This window comes from Polypterus senegalus, chromosome 11, assembly GCF_016835505.1.
Source record: "Polypterus senegalus isolate Bchr_013 chromosome 11, ASM1683550v1, whole genome shotgun sequence".
In the NCBI taxonomy this organism is placed as follows: domain Eukaryota; kingdom Metazoa; phylum Chordata; class Cladistia; order Polypteriformes; family Polypteridae; genus Polypterus; species Polypterus senegalus.
Window position 1 is genome coordinate 89,287,640 of NC_053164.1, and position 26,920 is coordinate 89,314,559.

Genomic DNA, 26,920 nt, shown 5'->3' on the forward strand with positions numbered 1-26,920 from the left:
TAAAATACATTAATAATTAACTGTATTGTAAACTGCCAAACCCTAGGCGAAACCTTCTCTTGTAACTTGTTCCCAGTGTTTACTCTGCTTTAGCAATTACTTTTAGTGTATTTCAGTACAGTAACAATAGAACTTCCCATTTTGATGGAAATATTTAAGGTACAATTGCAGATTTCCACAGAAGAATATTTACAGTGCATCTGGAAAGTATTCACAGCGCATCACTTTTTCCACATTTTGTTATGTTAGTCATATTCCAAAATGGATTAAATTAATTTTTTCCTCAGAATTCTACACACAACACCCCATAATGACAACGTGAAAAAGGTTTACTTGAGATTTTTGCAAATTTATTAAAAATAAAAAAATTGAGAAATCACATGTACATAAGTATTCACAGCCTTGAATTGAGCTCAGGTGCATCCTGTTTCCCCTGATCATCCTTGAGATGTTTCTGCAGTTTAATTGGATTCCATCTGTGGTAAATTCAGTTGATTGGACATGATTTGGAAAGGCACACACCTGTCTATATAAGGTTCCACAGGTGACAGTTCATGTCAGAGCACAAACCAAGCATGAAGTCAAAGGAATTGTCCGTAGACCTCCGAGACAGGATTGTCTCGAGGCACAAATCTGGGGAAGGTTACAGAAAAATTTCTGCTGCTTTGAAGGTCCCAATGAGCAGAGTGGCCTCCATCATCCGTAAGTGGAAGAAGTTTGAAACCACCAGGACTCTTCCTAGAGCTGGCCGGAGCGATCAGGGGAGAAGGGCCTTAGTCAGGGAGGTGACCAAGAACCCAATGGTCACTTCAGAGCTCCAGAGGTCCCCTGTGAAGAGAGGAGAACCTTCCAGAAGGACAACCATCTCTGCAGCAATCCACCAATCAGGCCTGTATGGTAGAGTGGCCAGACGGAAGCCACTCCTTAGTAAAAGGCACATGGCAGCCCACCTGGAGTTTGCCAAAAGGCACCTGAAGGACTCTCAGACCATGAGAAACAAAATTCTTTGGTCTGATGAGACAAAGATTGAACTCTTTGGTGTGAATGCCAGGCGTCACGTTTGGAGGAAACCAGGCACAGCTAATCGCCAGGCCAATACCATCCCTACAGTGAAGCATGGTGGTGGCAACATGCTGTGGGGATGTCTTTCAGCGGCAGGAACTGGGAGAGTAGTCAGGATAAAGGGAAAAATGACTGCAGCAATGTACAGAGACATCCTGGACGAAAACCTGCTCTAGAGCACTCTTGACCTCAGACTGGGGCGACGGATCATCTTTCAGCAGGACAACGACCCTAAGCACACAGCCAAGATATCAAAGGAGTGGCTTCAGGACAACTCTGTGAATGTCCTTGAGTGGCCCAGCTAGAGCCCAGACTTGAATCCGATTGAACATCTCTGGAGAGATCGTAAAATGGCTGTGCACCGATGCTTCCCATCCAATTTGATGGAGCTTGAGAGAAGCTGCAAAGAGGAATGGGCAAAACTGGCCAAGGACAGGTGTGCCAAGCTTGTGGCATCATATTCAAAAAGACTTGAGGCTGTAATTGCTGCCAAAGGTGGATCGACAAAGTATTGAGCAAAGGCTGTGAATACTTATGTACATGTGATTTCTCAGTTATTTTTTATTTTTAGTAAATTTGCAAAAACCTCAAGTAAACTTTTTTTACATTGCCATTATGGGGTGTTGTGTGTAGAATTCTTAAGAAAGAAATTAATTTAATCCATTTTGGAATAAGGCTGTAACATAACAAAATGTGGAAAAAGTGATGCGCTGTGAATACTTTCCGGATGCACTGTATTTTCATCTTTTAGTTTAGCTGCAGTATAACATGCAGAAAAAGAACACTAACAGACAGTAAACTGTACAAAATATACAAAATTGCCTCTATTGTGCATTCCTAATGAAAAGATACCAGTGTAAGGACAGCCGATAAAATACTGACATGGAGATTGTGATTGATTAATTGGATCTAATTCTGGTCAGCTAGTGCAGTATATGTTTCAGTTTTGAAGGAACCCACAGCAGTACTTAGGCTATAAGCTTCAGACACGACAACGGCTTCATCCTGCTATTGCAATGTATAGACTGAGCCTGACATAAAAGCATTCCTACTATAAGTGCAAGCTGTTTCATTTTGCTGAAATAAAATATATGAGAAAAATGCACATAATGCCATCAGTGCTCTTAATCTGTGAACATTGTCAATTATTTAGTTGCTTACATTTTCAAAGTTAAAATCTTGTTCCCTAAAGCTATAAAAAGATGCTGTGGTTTGTACACATTTGTGACTAATGGAAACAGTTCAATGACATTTTTACATTGCTGACTATGTAGCTCCAAGCACTGTTGTGGCATTCATTCTTATCTCTTCTGTTTTCAGTCTTTTGGTGCTTTACATTAATGTTCTGTGTACTCTTCACAAGTATGGTACTGGGACCACCAAGTACAGTCGAATCCTGTGTATTGTGTTGTTTTTGTATACAATTTGTGTGCAGGACATTGCATATACAGTACCTATGTAAACCAGAACCACTTACAGAAATCCCTTGCCAAAGACAGCTATGGCTGCAGTACGGTTCATGTGTTCTGCCCTCTGCCAGTTCCATGTTTCCCAATAAAAGTAATATAGATGGGTAGATTGAACAGCAGTATGGGGTTCAGCACACCCCTTTTAATTACATTTCAAGGAGACGAAACCAGCATTGACATAAAGCTGTAACTGCAGGTTGCCTGAATTTGTAAGCATATATTTGCCAAAACCAAGCGAAAGATGTATTTTTATTTCAAATACTATATCTACAATTAATTTCAGTGTCCATTTGCAATGCATTCATAAATTCTCTAAGATAATGTTAAATTGAGCTTTGTAATGTAATTAAAAACACTATCTAAATGAAATAGTTAAATGTATAATAGATTTGAACTTTTGTTTCTTTTTTTTTAAGCTTGTGAATTATTGCAGAAAGAGAGTTTTATTTAGCAATATGCTCAAGGCACTTACAGAATTTAATAAAGAACGGCAGGGTATACAGTATATAGCATTGTACAAACCAGATGAATAAATAAAGAAGATTAAAACAGTAAATTCAGAGAAAAGTCTAACAGACAACATAATTGATGGTCTAGCACACACACCCACAGGTTACATGAGCATCTTCACAGAGAGGTAAACTGAGAGAACAGTAATAAAGTCAAGTAGAGCTAAAAGCCTTCCTGAACAGATGAGTTTTGAGTTGTTTTTTAAAAGAATTCATGGAGTTAGCTGATCTAATTAATTTCGGTAGGTCATTCCAGAGTCTGGGCGCTATACAGCTGAAGGCCCTGTCACCCATGGAGTGAAGATTAGTGTGGGGCACAACAAGATTGCCAGAATCAGAGGACCTTAGTGAGCGAGTAGGCACATAGTGATGGAGAAGTTCACTGATGTAGTTTGGCGCAAGGTCGTTTAAGGCTTTGTAGGTTATTAGTAGGATTTTATATTCAATTCTGTAAGACACAGGGGGCCAGTGAAGGTGGAGCAGGGTGGGTATGATGTGCTTGCTGCTGCTGGTCCATGTAAGGACTCTTGCAGCCAAGTTTTGAATAAGCTGGAGCTGTGATATAAGATTAGAAGGGGCACCTGCCAGTAGAGAATTACAATAATCTATGCGAGATGTGATAAAAACATGGACAAGTTTCTCAGCATTAGAAAAGGAGAGGAAGGAGCGAACACGGGAAATGTTTCGGAGGTGAAAATAAGAAAGTTTCTTAATGTGATTTATGTGGGTGGAATAAGAAAGGGAGGAATCAAAAATGACATCAAGATTCTTTGCAGTAGAGGCAGGTCTGATGAGATCACTGCCAAGATGGACTGGGAAGGAGCTCATTTTATTAAGTTGCACATTAGTCCCAATTTGCAGGAGTTCAGTTTTGTTGCAATTTAATTTTAAAGAGTTCTGCTCCATCCTGGTATTAATTAATTTATATATATTATATATATATATATATATATATATATATAACCTTTTTCAACTTAAATAAAGTGCACCAAACACCACAATCGCCACAATTCTCAATAATCACAATACTCCAATTCTCCTCCCAGCAGCTCCGTCACACTCCCTCCCAACTCTGGCTCGCTTCGTGGGTCTCTCATAGTCCTTTATATAGTCCTTGACCCGGAGGTGCTCTTGTCCTCCTGTCCATGTGATTCATTAGCATTTCCGGGTCAGATGGAGACTTGTATTTTTCATCAGCCAGGAAGTACTTCTGTTCTTCTGTTCCCGTGATTAGGAAATACCTCTGGGCTATATGAGAAATAAAAATCCATGGGTCTCCCTGCAGCATCACACAGCGGCAGCCACGGCACATAGCAGGGCTGTGAAGCCGAACTCCATCTCCCCTGATGCCCTGCAGGAATCCAGAGCACCTCTGAGCTGCAGGGAAGTCTCCATCTAGCATCCTGCATGTGTTGACCGGGTGGAGCTGCTGGCTGTCCTTCACAATATATAGTTTATATAAATACACATGTACGTACACACGGAGGCACATGCAAATGCATGCACATGCACTCACACACTCAGAAATTTGTAAGTGAAGATAGCCGACAGCTTGTTTTCTATACCAGAGCACATTCTTGATAATAAAGAAATAAAATGAACACAGAAACAAAAGCAAACACACACACATCTAGATGTTTAAAATTTGACATATACGGAGGCTTTAAACCACCCCTGTATCAAGTAGTTTATCTGTACAGCTTGTTTACTTTATTTGACCCAGCGTGTTTAGATTTAAACTCAAATTTTATTGATGTTGTTCACTTGTTTCAATTTTCTGCTCATTTTATTTTGTTTACTTATGCACATAATAAATATAAGTTAATGTACTTGATTATACCTTACATACAGCACAGTCCATTGTTTTATTTTAATGCAGGGAATCACTCAGTGGAATATTTTACCACTAAAATGAAACTTACATAGAAGTACTTTGGACCATTCCATTTTAATTTTACATGATTCCTTCAGCAGCCTAAGCTTTCTGCCAATTGACTTTGGATTTACAGCATCTTTTTCTGAATCCCTGTCTCCAAGTCCTTGTGCTAATTGCAGTTTATCATTATTTTGTTTTAATAAGGAATGTTCTCAAATGAGTGTTAGATTTACAATATATTTCCAGACACACTAATATAATGTTACTAATTTTTAACCTCATTGTATAAAGAAGTACAGCAAATTAACAACAGAAAGGGGCGCTTTTCTTTAGTTTATAAGATTTCTTTTTTAAACATATCTAATGATAAGGTTATTTGTGTGTTGAGTTCTGCAGTACATGGCTGTATTCTTTTAGCAGGAAATTGCATTTGAGTACAGAATGCTTAGTTTGAAGGTTTTTGGCAATGAAGGTAACTCAGCATATTGCAGCGGAAAGAGAGTTCGTCTGAGCTTAATCATCTCTCAAATCACAAAGGAAATAAGTGGATGAAAAATTGACTGGAGGGGAAAGATATAGTAAAGACTTATTAATCTTTGCCAGTTTTGAAATTTTATATGCTTTGTAAGAACAAAGAAAATGACGTATTCTTGCTAATCTTGTTTCCTAACCAGTGTCTGGTAAATTTTCTGCTAGGGTCCTCCAGAAGTAGCTTATGATTGTCATGGCTGTATCCCATTCCCTTTCTGTTAATGAATGTGTTTTTTTTTCCCCCCAGCTTATTCTATAGACTGATAAAACAATTGTGAACTATGTGTGAAAGGTCTGAATTATAAACTTAGGTTAAAGGAGTAAAAGGCTCCTGATTGGCAGACCTAACGTTAGCTTTTCTTTCTTGGACCTCAGAATTTCACAGGCAGCAGTGTTAGGAGGCCCTTTCTACTGTATTTGGTGCCATTCAGCAGATTATTAAGATTATTATTATTAAGAAGATAAAGGGTACTTTCAGGAGTTAATGAACACTACTGTCTAACATAATCAAATTAAAAATAAAATCTCAAGCTGAGAAAATCATTCTGTAAAGCTCTTGTTACACATACTGTATAACCTAGGGCGTTCACTTCTTAACCATCTGAGGGTGAACACATGCCAGGGCAAAAGGCTGATAGATGTCACACATGAAAAATCTCATCCCAGGTTTGGCCAGCACTCCAACCTAAACACTGCTGCACTGGCATAGTAGCACACTGCCCCATGATCTGCTGAAAAACAGTGACTATGAAGAGGGTGGTGTATGAATGCGTTTGGTGGTAGCCTTGCTCAATAATTTCCCTATTTGGTTTGAAAGTAAAAAATCTTGATTATTTCAGAATCAGTCCAAATGTTTCTAATAGTCTTAGAAAGGAACATTTTATAAATTGATCAAGCTAGTCTCCCTAGCTCTGAACTTTAATACTTTAATCAGCAACTTCTTGACTGTTTTTGTATATGCCAATATCTCCCTTACCAATCAGTTAATTAAATATTAATTCTACCTACCCAAATATTGAGCATTGATCATAATTGCTGTAATTACGTACAATGACTTGTAAAAGCAGCATGCATTTTGTTGAAAGTGATTATGTTTTTGTTTATTATCTCTTACATTTTACTGAATAAAACATCTTTGAAGAGGGGCTATTCATTGAACAAGTTGTCTACCCTGACTATGTGTGCTTTCTTTTTCACAGAAGCATTGCTATTACCAAGGATTTGTTGAAGGTATTCCTGGATCTGCAGCAGCTTTCAGTATTTGTTCTGGTCTAAGGTAAGAAGAAGTGTCTACATGCTATTGTTTTAACTGAAGTAAAGTTCATGTCTTAAGAAAATATCTGGTAAGTGGAATGTCTTCTGCTTTAATCTGTGTTTAGTAGGTTAACTCCTACATCTGGATTTGCACTGTTTTTACATGGTTGTATTGCTCATCCACACCATAAAGGGCCCAGTGCAGCAGGGATCATTGTAGTTTGGTTTTCTTTTGAACCATTAAATGTATGTAAGTGTTGCTGAACATAATCTGAGTGTTTAACAAGCAAGCTGAAGAGTATGGTAGCTTACCTGAAAATGTAATGTTACTGGTGCTCTTTTTCTGCTTTTTGTTTACTGTTTATTAACGTTACATTTCAAAAACAACAAACCATAAAACAAAATGTCAGTGTGTGCCTGGCAACATGTTATGCCCATAGATCCATGGCGAGCAGATCTGAAAGAACCGACAAAAGTAAAGCATTACCAGAAAAAACAAAAGAGTCATTTTTATTTTTAAGTTGGTGATCCAGTGAGTATTTAAAAGTAATTATGCAAGCATCTCTATTAGCTGGTTTGAAAAGAAACAGGTGTAACTTGACTGCACTGACCACTGCCATAAATTGCTCAGTTTATGGTGCCATTCAGTTGAGTGCTACTCATTCGTCTTTCTTTTTTATGAGTCAGGCAGCCGATGAACGGTTATTTCAGCCATAGGTTACTTAACAGTGGTGAGTATTATGTACTCTTTTCCAGCTCTTCTTTTTCTTGTTATCGAAGTGCTGGCTAGCAGCAGTTGCTGGTCTTCTGACTGACCATGACTAACTATTGTTTGTTTCACAGCAACCTGTACTACAAGGTTTTATGAAGGGATCTGCACATCCTTGGAAAAATGCAGCCCTTTGTAAATAGTCCTTTATTTACATGTAAATCTGAGACACTAACACAGAAAGAGGGACATATTTTTTGTCAAACTCAGTGGTTATAAGTTCTGTTTGCTGATTTTTGCTTTTAAAATCTTAAATGTGCTATATGAGAACCCTCCCCTAGTATAAGCTTGATTGAGTAAACGTTAGTTTTCAGTTGCTCGAATCCAACACTAGATACTCAAGGCTTCCTTATTGTAGTCAGGTATGACTTTATTGTACACAGACAATCATCTTTTGCTTCTTGTCAATGCAGACACTAAAGTGCATCTGGAGCTGGTTACTAACTGTGCAGTTTTATATTGATGTAGTATTTCTGCTAGCTGACCTTAAGCTTAGGACAGTTTTTCAGAGTTTTCCAGTTTTTTTTTTCCCCCCAGTGGTTTTCCTCCTCTAATTTCTGGCATAGTTCCACTGGAGTTCACATGACGACTTTAAACCAGATAATAAAACACTGAGCACACATCATGTCCCCTTGATGTTCAGTTAACCTTGACTGTTATAATGATATAATAATTAAAAATGGAGAGGAAACAAATCCGTTCTGAGGGGAAAGGGAATGTGCCACCTGGACTTAGAAGAGAAAAAGAAATTACAAACTATATCCTTGCTTTCTCATAAACAATTACCTCTTTGTAAAACCGAGATAAAAGGAACATAGGAATGAGTATTATTTAGCTTATATACCCTCTAGTTAAAATATTTTTTTACAGTACAGTAGATGTTCTGAGGGGTCCCTCCTGCAATTGTTACTTATTTGTATTTTTGTGTCAACAGTAGTGCAAGATTACATGATGCTCCATGGTGAGGGCTGTCTAAAGCTTGAGCTCCTTTTTTGGAAATAGCACACCTCCTTGTGGTGAATAGGGGGCATGAGCTGCAGATTGGTAATGTCAGAACTGAGATCAATGCTGTATTCATTCCAAGGGCAGAATTTAAAATTCACCACACTTGGAATCATCATCATTTTATGGAGCTTTTTTATATAGTGCTTTGCAGAAATATTTCAGGTTTTTACCCAATTCTTTCATTTACTGAATAGCAAAACCTATGCTGGATTTTGTTTTCTTTGATATCAAAGCATTGAAACTTTAAAAAAACTGTTTTTAGTGTGACTAAAACTGTAAGAGGAAAAGGAAATATGCTGAATTAAAATTACTTCATACATTTTACCCAGTCTCTGTAAGCTGCATTTGTTGTGTCTGGTTGCTTCTCTCCCCTGAATGCCCCTGGAACTTTCCTCTTCATCTTTTGGCTCCGTCTCCCTTTTATGTCCATCTGAACTTGTGTATCTTATACTCTGTCGTCTTTTCTTCTCTGTTTATATTCTGCTCCTACTTCAGAGACTCATCCTGCTAGATCTGTCTTCCTTGTATCTTACTTCACAGCCTTTTTCTCCTTTAGCAGTCCTGCTGCCAGATTTTTACATGCTTCATGCTTTTAATCTTTTGACATCTGATAAATGGTTATCTATATTTTCTAAACTGTTATGTATGGAGCTATCGTTGTCTTCAGTCATCAAACCATCCACTAAGACTGTCTAGAACTGGGCTGCTTTTATATTGTTGGTTATATTTGATCAAATTATGGCAACAAGCTGAAGAGGGCTTTATGGTTAATCCCTGTTCAGGATTTTGAATGGCATGATGGATTACAGAGGTTTTCTTTTTTTCCAGAGGAATTCTGAGCACTGTGAAAACCACTTATGGTATTGAACCTTTGGATTTATCTGTGGCCTTTAAACACCTTATTTATCGCCTTGAAAATGTGAGGTCTGAGTCTTTTACATGTGGAACATCTCATGCTGGCCACAAAACAGAAACATTAGGAAGCATTGCCCATCCAATCAAGACTGACTTATTGAGAGTATGTATACTTTTATTCAAATTTTAAATTAGATCTGTCTAAAAGCTGTGTAATAAATTTTCAGTTTTGGTCAAATAGAATCAGATTGATGCACAAACATCTTTAGAATTAGGCAAAACTTTACTGGATCGTTTTGAGATGATGATACAACTATTTAAATTTTATTGTGGTGACTTAAATATCAATGCAAACAATGTTCTGTTTTCCCTTGTTCTCTGAAAGTGTTTAAAATTGGAAAGGTATGGCACAAATTGAGTTGGATACATATACTGTACATAGCAGAAAATTTGAATTTGGTTTTGTCAAAATTCGTTCAAAATATTTACTTTTGCTTATATTGCGACTTGTAAAGCTTAAGAATCTTTGGATTAATTTGAACACCTATTGTAATCTGAGGTTTGAGGACATAAATCATTGAAACTGACCAATGTCAAGAAGGAAGATTCTATTTTAGCTCTGAATCGTGAACAGAGAAAGTGTATTCATAAGGTACCATCACTTTTCTGCATAAATAATAACAAATATTTTATGTGTATTATTCTGCTTGTATATAATATTTTAATTACACACACAGTTGGCACACATTAACTCAAAAGATGCATTTAGGGTACCCCTCTGTAATAAACCAAATAATCCAGGTATGAATACAAGCATATGAGTCATCAGTCAATGAAGTAAATAAATGTTTTTTCATAATTTTTCAAATAGCAATAAGCTATGGGGTATAACCAGACTGTATCAGGGTTGTCTTAATATTCCATTGTATATAACTGCATTACACACACTGTGTTGTAAGAGCAAGCAATCCCTGTGTCTTCCACTACAGAATCCATTCCTTGTTTAAGGTGTTTTGTTTAATAAATGCTTCCGTATTTTTCAGGCAGTTAGGTATAAATAAGAGATGTGTTTATTATTATTATAGGCTGATGTCTTTATTAACGCTGGTTAAGTAACTTGCATCACACAGTAAGTTGGGTTGGAGAGTGAACCAGGAAACTTGTGGTTTTAAGGTTCGGTATTTTGTTACTACATCACACTCCCTGATGTTTAATATGTAACAGAATAGTTTGTGCATGATGTGTGGGGTTTTTTTACGGACTGAAATAAAATGTAGAAGGTGAAATATTGAAACAATGACACATTTCCCAGAAAGTAAAGTGCTTAGAAGAATGCAAAACAACACTGTAACTCTCAGGCACCATGAACACTGAAGATCTACAAAATTAATACGTTTCACACATAATGAAAACATTACAGGTGTTCTTGGGTTATCGCAGGTATATTCAGGAATTTGTAAGTGAACATTTAGATTAATATGGTGTTATAAACTTATGTAAATACTACATAAATATAAGCATGAGTGAACTAAGCCTAGGTGTGATATCAAGCACCTGTTTGTAATGAGCATGAAACTGAATGCATGTTTAAGGTGTTCCTATTTCATGACTCGGCAGAATGAAGCACAAAACAAGTTAGAAGGGAAATGCTTGGAAAATTGTGATCTTTGAGTTCAGATTTATTGGGCTGATATGACTTGGAGCTACTTAAGTTCATCCATATGTTTTTTTAATTAAAATGAGAAAACATGATGAAATGACACCAGGGTGAACCGTGCCATCACCTCTTTGAATATGTAAGTGACCTTAAAATACTGGAGCCAGATATCTGTGCTGCGGTACCAGGTTAGTACTGTGTTAGGCAGACTTTTAATATCCCAGTAGGTAATGTTGTTTTCAGTAGGAAAGTTCAAAGCAGAGGAGATTGTTATACAGGTAACATTTAATATAAGCCAAGAGACGACTTCTGACATCCATTGTTATAATGAGTACACATATCTGTGGGGATTTCTACAAATAAAAGCAATGAACTCTTAACAATACAAGTAATAATTCAGAATTCCTGCAGCTATTAGAATTTAAAGTGCTTATAGTTTTGGCAATAAAACAGTTTTTAAATGTATTGCTTGAGAACTGAAATTTGTAGACTGGTGGTAGCAACACAACGTTTGGAAGCAGAGATGGCAACTGCCTGGCAGTACTGAGTCTTTTTTTGAACTTTTTGGTAATACAACTCAGTAAGGGAGGTGTAACAGAAAAACACAACTAAGATGTCCTGTACCTCTAAACAGTAACCAAGGAAATGGAGAAATAATTTCAATAAATATAATTTAGCTTTTAAGAATTTATAAATAAAATGCTTCTCCTTATAGATTAGTGTGTTAAAGACGTTTAATATATTTAACTAATTTGGGACTTTAAAATAATTCTTAATGAAATTAGGGATGTTATTAGAGAATACCATTTATCTGTTTGCTGATTGGTGAAAATTAAAATATATTTAAATATATCATGTAAATCTGGTTTTTGGAACTGTTCGTTTGGCACGGCTCCATTGACTGGGTATGATATAAGGATGTTCATTTTAAATTTCTTTTGTAATGATGACTCTAGAATATTCTTTATATACAGAGTATTTTTCTAACAGAGGGCTGCTGCAAACCAAAAATTTTGTAATGTATTCTGATAATCTAGATCAGACACTTCTTAATGTTAAGATTTCCAAACTAAATGTAGATGTTACGGTATTGGCAGTATATCAGACTAACAAAAAAGAAAGGTGTCATTGTAGTATTGTTTACTTTAAATCAATGGAGTTTCCTTAAAAAGAACATCAATTTGTGTGTGCTTTCTTGCAGATTTGTTCTGTATTGAGATCAAAAATCAGCCTAATATCTATGATTTTTTCCTAGATATATATAGTATATATAGACACCATTATGTAGACCAAATTGTAAACGTATGCAAAAGAAACAGCCAGCTGTGTCAAATGTAAAATTACCAAAAGTACAACGAGGCACAATTGTTTGTTCCATTGTACATTACCACCTTGAAAAAGCTAATGTTGAACAGCAGAGCAAAACTCCGTAGTCCTTTGCAGTATCTGTTGGCACACTGCTGAAAATATAAAGGATAAGTTTAAAATTTTCAAGCTGAGGTTATTTCTTCACAATCAAGGCATATATTAATTTGCCATTTGAAGATGTGTTCTGAAGTGAATCATTTTTTTTATAAATTGAAAAAGTACCTTGTCTGTTCTTGCAGTTTACAATGGGGCTGTAGTGTACTGGGGTCCAAAGGTGAAAGAAAAAGCCTTAAAGCTTACAATATATGTCCACTTGAAAGTGGTAAAGGTTTCTGTTTAAGAATATATGCCTTCTGCATTTATGAGACATCATTGTGATAACATAAAGAAATTAGAAGTAATTATTTTTATCACAGATTCTTGGTCCTGTTTTCTTAAGGTAAGAGAACGTTTCCTGCTTGTCTGCTTGTAGCGGCTGTCAAGAGTGGAGTTTTGACAACCCAATGGCGAATTACATTCTGTGTTGTTGTTTTACACTGTGGAACGTGATACATATTGAGTGGGAGAGTGTTGGAAAGAGAGCTTGTTAGTGTCATAGTACACATAGCAATAACTCTGAACTGAACTGATAATGTTACATTTTATTTTAAATAAAAACCTTTGGAAAGAGTAACTTCCTTTTCAGTGACCTGCCTTGTGTGTCCACAACTTAGAAAATGAAAAAGACAATGCGAGAGTAAATTGCCACAAACCAGTTATTATTATATTTCTTTAATGTTGCTTTTGGTGACCATATGGTAATAAAAAAACTGATGATAATGTTTTTGGGTAAGTTAATTCACTGACACTAATGTCAGTTATTCTGTAAACACTGGGTGTGAGGCAGGAATGACTGCTCACTGTGCCTTTGTTTAAGTGAATTGGTACTGCTAAATTGTCCCTGTAGTGGGTGCCTGTGCATGTGTGTTAGCCCTGCAATGACTGGCGCCCCGTTCTGGTGGTGTTCCTGCCCTGTGTCGTCTGCTTGCTGGGATAGGCTACAGATGTGCCATGACCCTGCCCTGGATAAGCGGGTTAGGAATATGGATAGTTTATTTTAATTATTGTAATAATAAATATTATTATTATTATTTTGCCTATAGCAAAGAAAAGTATATGGAGAAATTCATGGATGGAAGATATTGAGGACAGCAATAATAATAATTATCTGGTTTCCCCCCACAGTCCAAGCATATGCATGTTAAATGGATTGGCATTGCTACAAAGTGGCCATATAGCATGTGTGAATATTTGCCCCGAAATGGACTGGCACCCTGTCCAGGTATTGTTACTGCTTTGAGTCTGTCCAGTGACTCCTGGGATAGGCTCCAGCTGTACCATGAGTCTGCCCCGAATAAGCAAGTTAGGACGATGGATGGGTGGCTATAACATCTTTTCAGTTTTTGTCACCTGATTACATGGTACAGTATGTGTAGCGCTTGAAGAGGAAACAAATAATGTCCGGTGCGTTCTGTTTTTGTAGACTGGTTGGTCCTCCTTTCATTGCTAAAGAAGTTTTATGTGATTTCTTAATCAAGCGGGTTGGAAGGTTAATTAAGTGGGTAAGATGCCCGGCAGCATTTTGATCACGCTGTTAGAAGTATATTGAAGGCGGGGGTACAGGTTTTGGGTCTTATTACACAACCTTTTACTAAAAATACTCCGCCCTTGAAACAGAAGAAATGCAGGTTCAGTGTACCGACACATACCTCCTTAGCTACGTGCCTGCTCTCCTGCACTGAAGTACACGCCTGCATTATCATCCCAGCAGCAGCAGGCAGTGGCTGTGAAATAAAGAAAAAAGGTTCCATATAGTCAAAAAATATATGTTTTTCCAGTTCTTATTGTCTAGTTGCTTTTTTACCTTCTTAAAACAACATGAATACACTATTTTGCAATCTGTGTGTAATCTCAAGACGTGGATCAACACGCGGCAACATTTTTGGCTGGAAAAATTGAAATATTTGATAAGGCTTTTCATCACATTGGGACAGTGGAACCCTGTAGCTCTGTTTTAAAGAGCAAGAGAGAGCTAGTTATTTATTTAAAGTTATAAAATATACTTCACTTCAAAGATTTTGAAGAAATAACTTCAACCTGAAAAATGTTACATTTATCTTTTAATAAAATATAAAAATATCTGTTTTTTGTAAGGTATTCAAAGAAAGATTGATTAAGGAACTAATTTATGTACAGTAGTTCTGTTCAGTTTTTTGGGTAGTGTAAAGGAGCTGACATTAATTAGATTTTCTATACAGAATACATTTATGGGGTTAGTATTGATTGAACCTTTGATTGTTCTGTGTCTCATTCATTATAATGTGATTCATAAAATTAATAAAACATTAAAAGAAAAGAAAATGAACTCTAGCTTTGTAATAAAAACTCAAATTAACATACAGCTAATGCTAATTCGTTGTTTTTTAATTCTCATGCTGTTTTAATAATTCGGCTCGTGTAGCAAGTACAGAAATTTGAGAAAAGTGTTTAGAAATGCATTCATTTTTTTCATTATAAAAACAGCTCATTTTGGATTGCATTCAAAGCAACAAAATGCTGCATGCTGTGATACATTTCAGCTTACTTATTTATTCTCTTTTGAATGTTGTATCTGATTTTTATTTTATTTGTCATTTACTATTTTTTCTTGAAGAAATGTTATCTAATTGTGCTATGTAAACATTTGTCTTGATGTTTAGAAAAAACGAGACATCTTGCCACAAACGCACTATGTTGAGCTGTTTCTTGTTGTGGATAAGGACAGGGTAAGTATTCTTATTTATTTTATATAATTAAAAGCTTTCTGTAGTGGCAGGCCTTTTTTTATTTTAATGAACAATGTTTAGGTTAAAAAAGAAATTCGCCACTTTCAGGACAAACAATTTAAAAATAAATAATTTTCAGTGCCCCGTTGCTTAAATGGGTTATAACTGTGTGCAGATTTAACTAGTCACATTCCACATCATGCACCAAGATGTCTGCGTTCTGCAAGCATTAATTAAAGCAGCTATTACTAAAATCAGCTGTTCCAATGGGAGTTCCTAAAAGCTTCTTGATTTCTTATTGCATAAATAACCATGGTCTCCAAGATCTGCAGGTTTTAGAGATGGAACAGTGTTTCCATATTATTACTGTGGGGTCCATCACTAAGAAGTGGAAGAAATATGATACCACCAGAATATTTCCAAGACCAGTTGATGCCCCCTTAAGAACTTATGATGATGCAAGTAGACACCAGTAACCTGGTCACTCTGTGCATAGTCTGAGCAGTGACATGGAGTGTGGTCAGACATAAGCCATTTCTCTAACCACCCACTCCCAAAAAAATACTAGCCTGAAGACACATTCACTTTCCTCAAAACCATTTTAGAAAATAGTTTGTTGTGAACCAAGGTAGAACCTTTTTGGCTTTAATTGTAAAAGATGTGGATGATTGAATGATCCCCAAGGAAACTGCATCTAAAATCATGTTATTGGTAGTAGCATCATGTTACAGGGCCTTGTTCAGGATGAAGGGAAAAATAAGTATCTTTAAATATAAAGATATCATGGTGCAAAACCCTGCTGCCCTTTGTAGTTTAAAAAAACCTTTTAACATGACTATGATCTAAAAACTCCGCCAGCTCAACCAGGTAATGGCTTAAAAAAACATTTTTTCAACATCCAGTGTCCAGGAATGGCCTTCTGTGAACTCATTTGGGCACAGCTCACAGCTTGACTGTTCTTGAACATTTCTATAAAGCAAACAGAAACTAAACTGCAAAATCCAAGTAACCCCACAGAGAAGTGGGAAGAAATGAAGAGAAAGAAGTGTGCTAAGCTGATAGAGAGATATCCAAAAGACTTCTGTAATGCATGCAAAAGATGCTTCTTTAAAGTAATATTTGTAACAAGACTTTACTGTACACAGTAATGGCCTGTGATATACTAAGTGCACCCCACAAGATAATACTTATTGGTGTGCACTCTAGTGTTATGCCATATACCTTCTACGTCTGGTGTAATTTTAATTATGGTGGGTCATTTCATTGTTAGCATATAAATTAGCTGTTTAGTTAAAGCTTCCAGGGGAAAACCTAACATTACAGTCTGTTCCATCATGTGTAATTTAAATGTAACATGCAATAGATACGACATTTATATTGGAGTAGTCTGTAGCCTCCAAGATGATGTTCTATTCTTGGCCAACTTGGAGAGAAATCCTGCGGGTTGGTGGCAGGATTGGCACTCCAGTCCAGCCGCTGTTATAACCTCACACTGTTCCTTTTGAGCTGTACGTGCTGTATCAGTCCATGCTCTCAACAACCTCCTCCTCCTTGACTGAATATTTTATTTAGTAAGCTGCTTGGACTATTAAAACCAAATATGTTTCTTCAGATGAGGAAACAAAATGAAGACCAAATTTAGAAGCGTTTATGGTTTGTTATACTCGATAAAATGAAAATTACTTATACTTCTCATAGATTTAAATAATATAATTAGTGAAATGTGTCTAGGTTGATTTATGACAGTTGCCTGTTTATATTTTGTTTCTTCCTTCTATACAGTATGACTACAAGAACAAGAATCAGACAGCGGTGAGAGAGGAAATGGTTCAACTTGCTAACTATCTTGACAATGTAAGTGATGCGCATCTTTTATCCACGTGGAGTTTGCATGTTCTCCCCGTGTCTGCATGGGTTTCCTCTGTGTACATCAGGTTTCCTCCCACAGTCCAAAGATATGAGGGTTAGGTGTATTGACGAATCTGAATTGTCCTTAGTGTGTGCTTGGTGTGTGTGCGTGCGTGCCCCCTGTGGTGGGCTGGCGCCCTGCCCGGGGTTTGTTTTCTGCCTTGCACCCTTAGTTGGCTGGGATTGGCTCCAGCATACCCCCATGACCCTATGGTTAGGATATAGTGGGTTGGTTAATGGATGGATGAACAAAAATCAAATGGTACTTTTACAGTTGAATTGTTTTGCTTATGAATTATCTTTAGTTTATTCTTGGCTGATGTTGTTTTTATGTTACAGAAAGCATATTCCTGAAAGTCTTCCTATTCCTTTAATTTAAATATAAGAAACCTCCTACCAGTGTGGTGTTAAGAAGTGGCATGGAGTCATTTTATTATCTATGTAATATACAGTGAGTTTGACTTGAAAGCTTGCTAACAAATTAAATACATACACAAAAGACTTCTGAAATAAGAAGTAAGATTATCGTTCAAGTGCTAAATACCAACATCACTTAAAAGCACATAATGTAATAAGGATAGTTAAATTTGTTCTGCCTTAACAGTCACTGTAACTTCCCCCAGAAGGGGGCAGCAATGCTCTTGTTTGCACATTTTATTGAGTTGTATGGGTATTGGGGAGAAGTCAGAGGCCAATATTTTCTGTGATGACCACATGATACCTTGAAGTCCAGCCTTGTCCTTAACAGTGACTGTTCAAAACCAAATAGTTATGGTGAAAGTAAGGATGGACTCAATGATGGTAATGTGGAACTGGACTAGCAATGCCTTTGTCAATTTAAAAGTCTTTAACTGTCTTAGGAAACTAACTCCCTGTTCAGCCTTCTTAACAACAGAGTTGATGTTAACTTCTTATTAGAGATTCCAAGAAATTCTAATCACCAGTAATATTGATTGGCCAAACTTGCTTCAGTGTTTCTTGCAGCATACTTTGTTCTCAGTGTGCTTATTCTCTGAATATTTCACCATGCAGCCAGCTTAGATGAACTTGTTTTTTCTGCCTAGCTCCATGATTCATTGCATGTCCAGCGTAACATCTCAGAGCAGTAGCAGCCAAGCTCAGAACTTTCATGCACAATTGCTGCAAGCGTACCCAACCTCTGCACATTTTACATCACTGCCCGATCTGCTTCTCATATACAGTACTGTGCAAACATTTTAGGCAGGTGTGAAAAAATACTGTAAACAAAGAATGCTTTCAAAAATGGAAATGTTAATAATTTATTTTCATCAATCAACAAAATTCACTGAATGAACAAAAGAGAAATCTAAATCAAATCAATATTTGGTGTGACCACCCTTTGCCTCTCCCCAGCCCATCGATTGCCTGTCATAGGCACGTGTGTGTCAGTGTCTTGTTACGTATTTGGGGTCCATCTGTTTGGAGTTTTTTTTTGTGTTTTTTTCCTATTTGTTTCCTTTAGAACCCCATATACACTCTGTTTTGTTATTGGTGTCCTGAAGGTGATAACAAAGACTGAGTGTGTGTGTGTGCTCTGAGGTTGATGAGCATGGTTTGTGCCTGCTACCCACTGCTGTCATAATACTGGGGGCTCTGATTCTTTTCTAGGTGACTAGGAGGTGCAGAAAGTGGGTAAATAGACAGAGGGATACTGATGAACGTTGTTTGATATAAACTACACTTTGTGTCCTTTTCAGATATATATTGCTCTGAATATTCGAATTGTCCTGGTGGGCCTTGAGATTTGGACAAATCAGAATCAAATCAGTGTTGATGGTGGTGCTGGTGAAGTCCTGGGAAGATTTGTCCAGTGGCGCGAAAAAACACTTGTGAGCCGGAGAAGGCACGACAGTGCTCAGCTTATCTTGTGAGTATTTGTTATTATAACTGGCTGATCAATAACCTCACGGCCTGCAAATTCAAACTGAGCACCAAGGCTCCTGTACGGTTTGCCTGAAGGGGGGAGTAAGAAAGACAGCTGCATAGGAGGACTGTTTTCCTTTCTAAGGCAGCAAGAATGGTATATCCTGAATAGAAGGCAGCTGGTTGCCAGTAATACTAAACTCTGAAGTATTTAGCTGTCCTCAGCCTAGCTGGTGCCATATAAGATGTAATGCACCTGTCCAAGTTAGTGAGAACAGATGGAGAAATCTGAGCTTTCATCCAAGTCTGACAAAGTAAAGGTGTTTCTTCAAAACTGCCAAAATAGTTTGTGCTCGCAACAGTTCATCGGTGACGACTGCTTCCTGAAACGTAAAGCTGCTTACACTTTCTATAACACCCACTCTGATGCAAATGGGAATATGGCCTGTGCTCTGTTTCCAGAAGTCAGCAGGTAAGCTGTCTCATCTTTTTTTAGTGATCAGGTCTATGATATTGTGTCATCAACAAACTTAATAATAGGTTGGAGCTGTATCTGGTCATACAGTCATTGGTGAACAATGACACTTTGTATACTTTGTGTATATATACACACACACATACATGCACACAAGAGGTGGAGACAGGGAGACAGTAACAGGAACTGATATGGCAGAAAGGTGGGTTCTGCGTACTGGGAGTGACATAATCAAGGGGTGTTGGAAGTGACATCATCAGTGGGTGGACCAGTGGTTATGCAGAGGTACAAAAGAAAAAAGGATCAGATGACAGTGACAACCTCTGGTCTGACTGAGAATCCACACTATTTGAGGCTGAAAACCATCTCCCATGTGTATGTGTATGACATTATATAGAAGCAAAGGTCTGTGATACAGTTTGCGTATTTAAAGCAAGAAGTCCTCGAAGGGCTAAGCTTTCAACACCTACCAGGTGCCATCATCAGAGGAAAATGATTAAACATATAGGGATCAAAGGCAATATATAGCAAATGAGGAAGGAGGTTAGGTAGGTGTAGGGGACGTAGATTACTAAGTTGGGGTTCAGAGGGTGTAGGTCTTAGTCTTTTTTATTATTTGGATGTTCTTCTTTTTAAACCTGTGTATGCTTTATTTATTCATGTGTATGTTAATGGCATTTTCATTTGATAAGCACAATTCAACTAGTTCTCCAAGTATGGATTTTCAGTAACTGAAAGAAAACTGAATATTGTCACAAAGACTATGCCATCAGGTCTTGTGAGGCTTTTGCAAGCCACAGAAAGTACTAATATTAATTCTGCATTTAACCTAAATCTCATGATGGATTACATACACTTCATGGTAACAAATTCTCCAGTAAATTTCTTTACAAAGTTAGTCATAGATGTACAACTCCTTTAGCCAAGCAAATATGGATCAGTGAATCTGAGAATATTAACTGGCAAACGGTGGAGTTATAATAATAAGTACAGAGGTTATTTCTTTTTGCAGATGAATATTGATGAAATGATAACTTTAAATAAAAATAGCAACTTATCACATTATTTGTAAAATGTTTACATTATGTTAATTATGGATGTTACTAATCAAAGTGTTTTTTTTTAATTTGTACAGTTTTCTTTGTTCATTTTACATTTATGCTTTTAATTGTTTGTTATCTAGAAAAAGAAGTTTTGGTGGAACCGCTGGAATGGCCTTTGTTGGAACAGTCTGTTCAAGGAGTCATGGTGGAGGAATTAATGCGGTAATGAAAAGAAATACATTGCAGATTAAGCATTTTTGTGTTCATATTTTTACAATGGAAAATTTATTTTACATTTTTTTACCACTGTTTCAAAAGGAATGAAAGTTGATTGAGAGGCAACATACTCACAGAGACTTCAAAAATTAAAATGTAAAGGACATTATTATTTTTCTATCAACATTAGAAGATTAAAAGGAAGAAAAAAATATATAAACAAGGCTCATCTATACCTTGAAGATGTGAAATAGAATGAATTTATGTTACTTTCATCTAAACAAAATCAATAAGTTTCAAACGTCAAAACACATGTTCCCTTCTAAAAGTCTGCCTGCTCCCCGCTCCAAGCTCTGAACTCTTGACACTAAAAGATGCCATAAAGCTTCATTTCCTGTGTTTTGAGGCCCAAATTCTTGCTCAACTGCTCGCCTGACACCACTGAATGCAGGTTGGGGATGACTGCAGTGGTTGACAGAAGTATCTTATATAGATATACAAGTATCTTTTTTATATATATGTATATATGTATACAATTAAGATCTGGGAAAGGCTCGTAGTACATGAAATCATTTAGGTTTTCCATTTTAAATGTGTTATTATGAACATTGTGTCTGACAAACAGGAAAAGTCTGAAGTTGAGTTTTTATTATTATTTATTTATTTATTTATTTATTTATTTATTTTACTATTTTCTGGTTAGTCCAAATGTGCATTTAATAATATCCGATCTTGCATAGTGAGACTTTATTACTCCATGCAGATGAATCTTGTTCTGTCTTTATCTATAGGCAGATGCTTACAATTTTTTCATACTTCGGGTTATCTCTTTTTCAGTTTACCAATAATAACCTGGAGTCCTTCGCATCCATAGTTGCTCATGAATTAGGCCATAACCTTGGGATGAACCATGATGATGGAAGAAGTTGTCCATGTGCAGTTCAGGCCTGCATTATGAACTCTGGAGCAACGTGAGTTGAGAGGTTCAGTGTTCTTATCCATTTTTAAAAATGCCCTCAGCCTGTGATAGCTAATGATGCTAGATCCCATTTCTTTTAGCTCAACCTGATGTTTAAAGTTGTTTTACTCAGTGATCTGGCACAACTCTTGACACAAGACTTGACACAATTAAAATTCAAATAATTTTTGAATACAGGTCAATCACATGATGTCTGTTCCAGTAATTCTTAAACTGATTTTATCCTAACCCATATTTCCTGTATTACCTCTCCGTATACAGCACTTCTGCATATCAAATAAGATTTTGACTTATATTAACACGGTACAAGGATGTGCATTTTTTCTGCAGTGTTAGGAAGTATAGAAAACGTTTATTTGTTTTGTTAGCCTACTCTTTGTGTCTTAATAGAGGTGCTTCTGTCCTTGTACTGGGTAGACATCCCTGTGTTTGAATTCTTAGTGTGAAGCCATTTGAGACACACTGCCAGTCTGTGATTTTGAGGGTCTACTACTTGCATGTTTGGCTGAGCAAACGGTTTCCAAAATTCTCGTGTTCTAAGTTTTACAGTTTCAAGGCTGGATAAAAAAAAAAAAATTGTTTGTTTTTGTTATGCCTGACTTGTGTAAAAATTCATTGTTCATAGTAGATATGAAAACATTTGCACATCCTTACTGAAAGTACAGCTCTTACTGATGTAAAGACTAAACTCGGGGCAAAGCATAGTAGAAATTTTTTCCACCTTTAACACAACCTTGTACCAACAACAAAATGAATCATTTTTGGAACAAATCACTAAAAATTTAAAACTTTGCATTTACTAATCTCTTACACTTAGAAGCATAAAAAGTCTTGCATAATTTGTCAGGTTTTCAGCCTTTATATCTACAAAAGATGAAATTTCAATAAGAGTTTGTCGATATTTGATATCAACTGAATATCTTTACTGAAAATGTAATGTATAAAACACCTTTCAGTCATTGCACTCAGTGTTCTGTTCTAGCAATCCATGTGTCATACAGTAGACCACTGACCTCACCTTTTCCTGGCATACTGTATGTAATAAAATCATAATCGGACAACAGGATCTAGCAGTTAATAAAATATTCACATCTGTCATTTGTCAAATAATAAATATTTGTTGTACTGTGCAGCTGTCAAGTTGAAATTTTTATTCTCTTTTTCTAGGGGCTCGAGAAATTTCAGTACATGCAGTGAGAATGATTTTGAGAATTTGATTTTGAATAATGGAGGAAACTGCTTATTAAATATTCCTCATCCCAATGAAGCCTACAGCCCACCATACTGTGGCAATAAATTAGTGGATGTAGGGGAGGAGTGTGACTGTGGAACACTGAAGGTCAGTCATGTAAATGTATACGACATATCATAAGTACAGATTTTTTGCAGAAAAGCCATTTATTTGTTGTTTTCCCAACTTAACCAATTCACGGTTGCAGATACTTATCTTGGCAACACTGAGTGTAAGTGAGGGTGGTGTGCCACTGTAGTGCACACAGTGACACACATATACACACACACACACTCACTCACTCACTCACTCACTCACTCACTCACTAATACTCACTTTTAAGTTAAGATCAAGTTCATGTGCAGCTGTCATCAGAGTTTTGAATGGTGCATCCATAACAGATTAGAAGCAAATTATATAAATCATACAGGACATGGCTCACTGCTTAAAGATTTAGAATTATCCAGATGACTTAATTCTTTTTATACTGAGCATCATGTAATATTTTACTCTGTTCTGTAATAGTGGTCCTGTTTCCTCAAGTAGTCAAACTTTGTATTTGTCACACGAAAAAAATAGCAGTATTTTAAAGATTATTCAAGCAATGCAATGGAAATAATTAGACTGGGCGTAAATGTGAATTAAAATTTAAATATTGAAAATAATTATAATGAACGGCATGGTGGCGCAGTGGGTAGCGCTGCTACCTTACACTTAGGAGACCCGGGTTCATTTCCCGAGTCCTCCCTGCTTGTGCCAGTGCCATTTATGTAAATATGTGTGCGTGTGTTAGAATATGCACGAGGTGTAACAATTTATTTCTGGATCAGCCATGTAGTAGCCTGCAGTACAAAGTGCTACTGAAATGTGGAAGCTGTTGAAAGTGATATTGTGAGGATGCCATGAATATGTCGGATGTCTTTGAATGGCATAAGAGATTCAAGGAGGTAAGTGAGCAAATGTGAACGACGACACCAGAGTTAAATCATCCATCGTGGCAATGTCCCAAGCCATGAGGCACTCAGTTTTCACAACTTCCTGGCTAATAAATCAAATACCAAGTTGGATCATCCACCCTATTTACCTGAATTGTGAACAAACCCCAGAATGAAAACAGCCATGAAAGGATACTTCTGACGTTCAGCGTAAAGTGACAAAGGAACTCAAGGGTATTGCAGAAGCAGAGTTCCAGTCATGTTTCCAGAAATGCCAATCATCTCACAAAATGCATAGCTGCAGTAGGAGATTACTTTAGAGGTGACAGTAACCACTAATGCGCAGATACACATGGAATTAATAGACACACCTCGTGTATATACACTGCAATGATGTATATTTTGTTGTGATAAAGAATGACATTTTTTCCTAATTTCTTAAAACATATATATTTTTTACTTTGTTTAGCTCAAAACAGGATATAATGTTGAAACAGACCAAACTGATAACATTTTAAGATATATTTTAAAATTGCATGCAGAGTTGGTAACTACCTCGCACCTGATGTTGCTGGGCTTGACTGTGGTCCTCTTTTAACTTGAAATATGATTAAGTGATGGATGGGAGAATGGGTTACTATATTAGGCAAATAAATGATTTGTTTTTGTATGTCTTATTTCTTATATAGGAGTGTGAGAAGGATCCTTGCTGTGAAGCAGGAACATGCAAGCTGAAGAAAGGAGCTCAATGTGCCTATGGTGTCTGCTGCAAAAACTGCCAGGTATCTAACATGGGTAGCACTGATTAAAAGCATTTAAATAAACCTTATAATGTTTTTTGTGAAATGAGTGATTCTTATTTAGGGTAATTTCTATAAAATGTAATCTTCAGTTTTATTTGATGAGACTAACAAATGCTATATGAAAACCGTACAATAGCATTAATGGATTACATGTTACCCTACTTGTTGGAGAAGCCTCAGAAAGCCTAATGGATGCTGTATGTTGTTAGCAAAAGTAAACCTTGTGCTTTTAGTGCAACTGTCAGTCACAGACTGGTCTGAGGAGGTGGCCCAGACAAAGTGATTTCCCCACCATACCCCCCTCCCAATCTAATCCAAAAAAAAAAAAGTCCCACCACAGTGAGCATCATGAGAACCTGCGGCTGACACTTGATGGCCTACTGATTCTTTTTTCATGGAAAAGATGGTCACATGAACTGTGAAGTGGGGCCTGAGTCACTCACTCGCAAGAGAAAAAGGGCAGTGGATGAGCACTGTAAATGAACAGGAATAGACATTGACAGGAGGAAATAGAATGTGACATGAGTGGACAACAATAAACTATCCTTGTTATGGGAAATTGAAAGCTAAAGCGCAGTATAGTTACCTTCACTACTACATAAAACCTCTGAGCTGATGTTGTTTTAGCTACATTGTAATCATCGGTGATGCCTGGGTGACTTCAGTGAGCTTCACATATGCCTGTTTTGCTCACTGCCCTCAGTACTCCTGTGCACATCACAAACTTTTATTACTGTTCAAACTTACTCCTTCTTGGAAACTTCATACCTTGTAATGAAACAGGAAATGGAAAGATTATGTTTAGTCAAGTAGTGGATTCTAAAAGATGAATGTTGGTAGTGGATTAATCAGGAATACAGCCAACATTTTTATACTAATTAAACACAGACTTTGAAGGCATACCTGAACCTTCATGAGACAAGCAATTAATCCGTGAAATAGCAGGCTATATATGACTTGAAGGGCTAATGTTCTGAAAGCTGTTTAAAAATCTGTTCTGATTTAAATTTGATATTTTTAGTGATTTGAATAGTGTATTTTTCTTCAGCTGTTTTTTGTTAAAATATTCATTACTTGTATAATGGTGAAATGGTTAGGAGGAGGTTCGGGGCATGCACTGATTCAGCACATTGCCTCCTTGCCACATCCACCACATGACTGACCACCTCAGGATCCCAAATTAGGACCCGAGCCCAGTCATGCAACGGGTGAAAAACTGTATGTGGCTCAAAGTGAAGTCTGCTCAAAGTTTGTATTGTTTCTCATTGGCAGTTAGTTGGTGTTTTATCAATCAATCTTTATATTAAAAAACACTTTTCTCAGTAAACATGCTAAATATATAATATGCTACTGTGGCTGTTGGTTTGTCTGTCCAGGATTTTAAATCACCTGTACCTCACAAACCGTTTGACCTATTGACCTGAAATTTGGTACACATTTACTACGTGACGTCTAGTATCCACTTTTTGGGTGATGATTGACCTCCAAGGTTATTCCTCTTTTTATTTTTATTGTAATTTATTGTAGAATCATCTCTCGGCGCATGTGTATGGGCGCCGTTCTCATCCCTGCCACCTTCGCCGTCACTTCCCCTACCTCTTCATATCTTAAATCATTCTTGAGGCAGATTGAAGACTTAAGTGCTTGAAGACTTAAGTGCCAGCTTAAGTGAAAAATGAAAGAAAACGTACTAAGTAATTGCAAACACAAACGCTGACTTAATCAGTTTTAACGCGAAAAGATGCCAACGAGAGAAGAGAAGAAGCGGGCCGCTAGGGTGGAGAAAAGAAGAGCTGCTCAGGAAGTAGCAACTGCATCACCCTCTGAGAAAAACGAATGCTAAACAGAGACAGAAAAAGAGTATGAAAACTATGAATGTCCAAGTCAAGTGTATTCACTGCACGTTATTGTGCAGTGCGCCGTTACTGGTGCTAAATAAATAAAAAGAGAAATGTAGAAGGATGTAGATTGCGTATTAAAATGGTCCATTAACATATCAGTCCGATAATAAATGTAAAACTGCATTGCATTTTCAGTTTATGCAAAAGGAGATATTAAGCCATTAGTAGACTGGTAAATCAATAAGGGTTTGAGTATAAGACACCAAAACACATAAAACATACAGTGAAATACTAACAGGAAATCGCGAAGGAGGATTGGATGAGATATCACAGCCGATTCTGTAATAAGGCTTTGAAGTAGTAAGAGAGCTGTGTGTGGGGAAGGGAGCATATATTTATTTTATAGGTTGAGATAAAAATGCTAGAGCCGCAGTTCCAACACTTGC

General features: G+C 36.9%; 1 protein-coding gene across 2 annotated transcripts in view; it reads left to right on the plus strand.

Annotated features, from left to right (window-relative positions):
* The window catches only part of LOC120539295 (disintegrin and metalloproteinase domain-containing protein 9-like), a 73,051-nt gene that overhangs the window by 26,922 nt on the left and 19,209 nt on the right, over positions 1 to 26,920 (plus strand). For both annotated transcript variants that reach the window (XM_039769224.1, XM_039769223.1), the window contains exons 5-13: positions 6,647 to 6,723; positions 9,304 to 9,493; positions 15,094 to 15,159; positions 16,942 to 17,013; positions 18,786 to 18,955; positions 20,610 to 20,691; positions 21,523 to 21,656; positions 22,832 to 23,003; positions 24,520 to 24,612. In XM_039769224.1, coding sequence (XP_039625158.1) covers positions 6,647 to 6,723; positions 9,304 to 9,493; positions 15,094 to 15,159; positions 16,942 to 17,013; positions 18,786 to 18,955; positions 20,610 to 20,691; positions 21,523 to 21,656; positions 22,832 to 23,003; positions 24,520 to 24,612 — 1,056 coding nt within the window. The remainder of the gene's footprint in view (positions 1 to 6,646; positions 6,724 to 9,303; positions 9,494 to 15,093; positions 15,160 to 16,941; positions 17,014 to 18,785; positions 18,956 to 20,609; positions 20,692 to 21,522; positions 21,657 to 22,831; positions 23,004 to 24,519; positions 24,613 to 26,920) is intronic.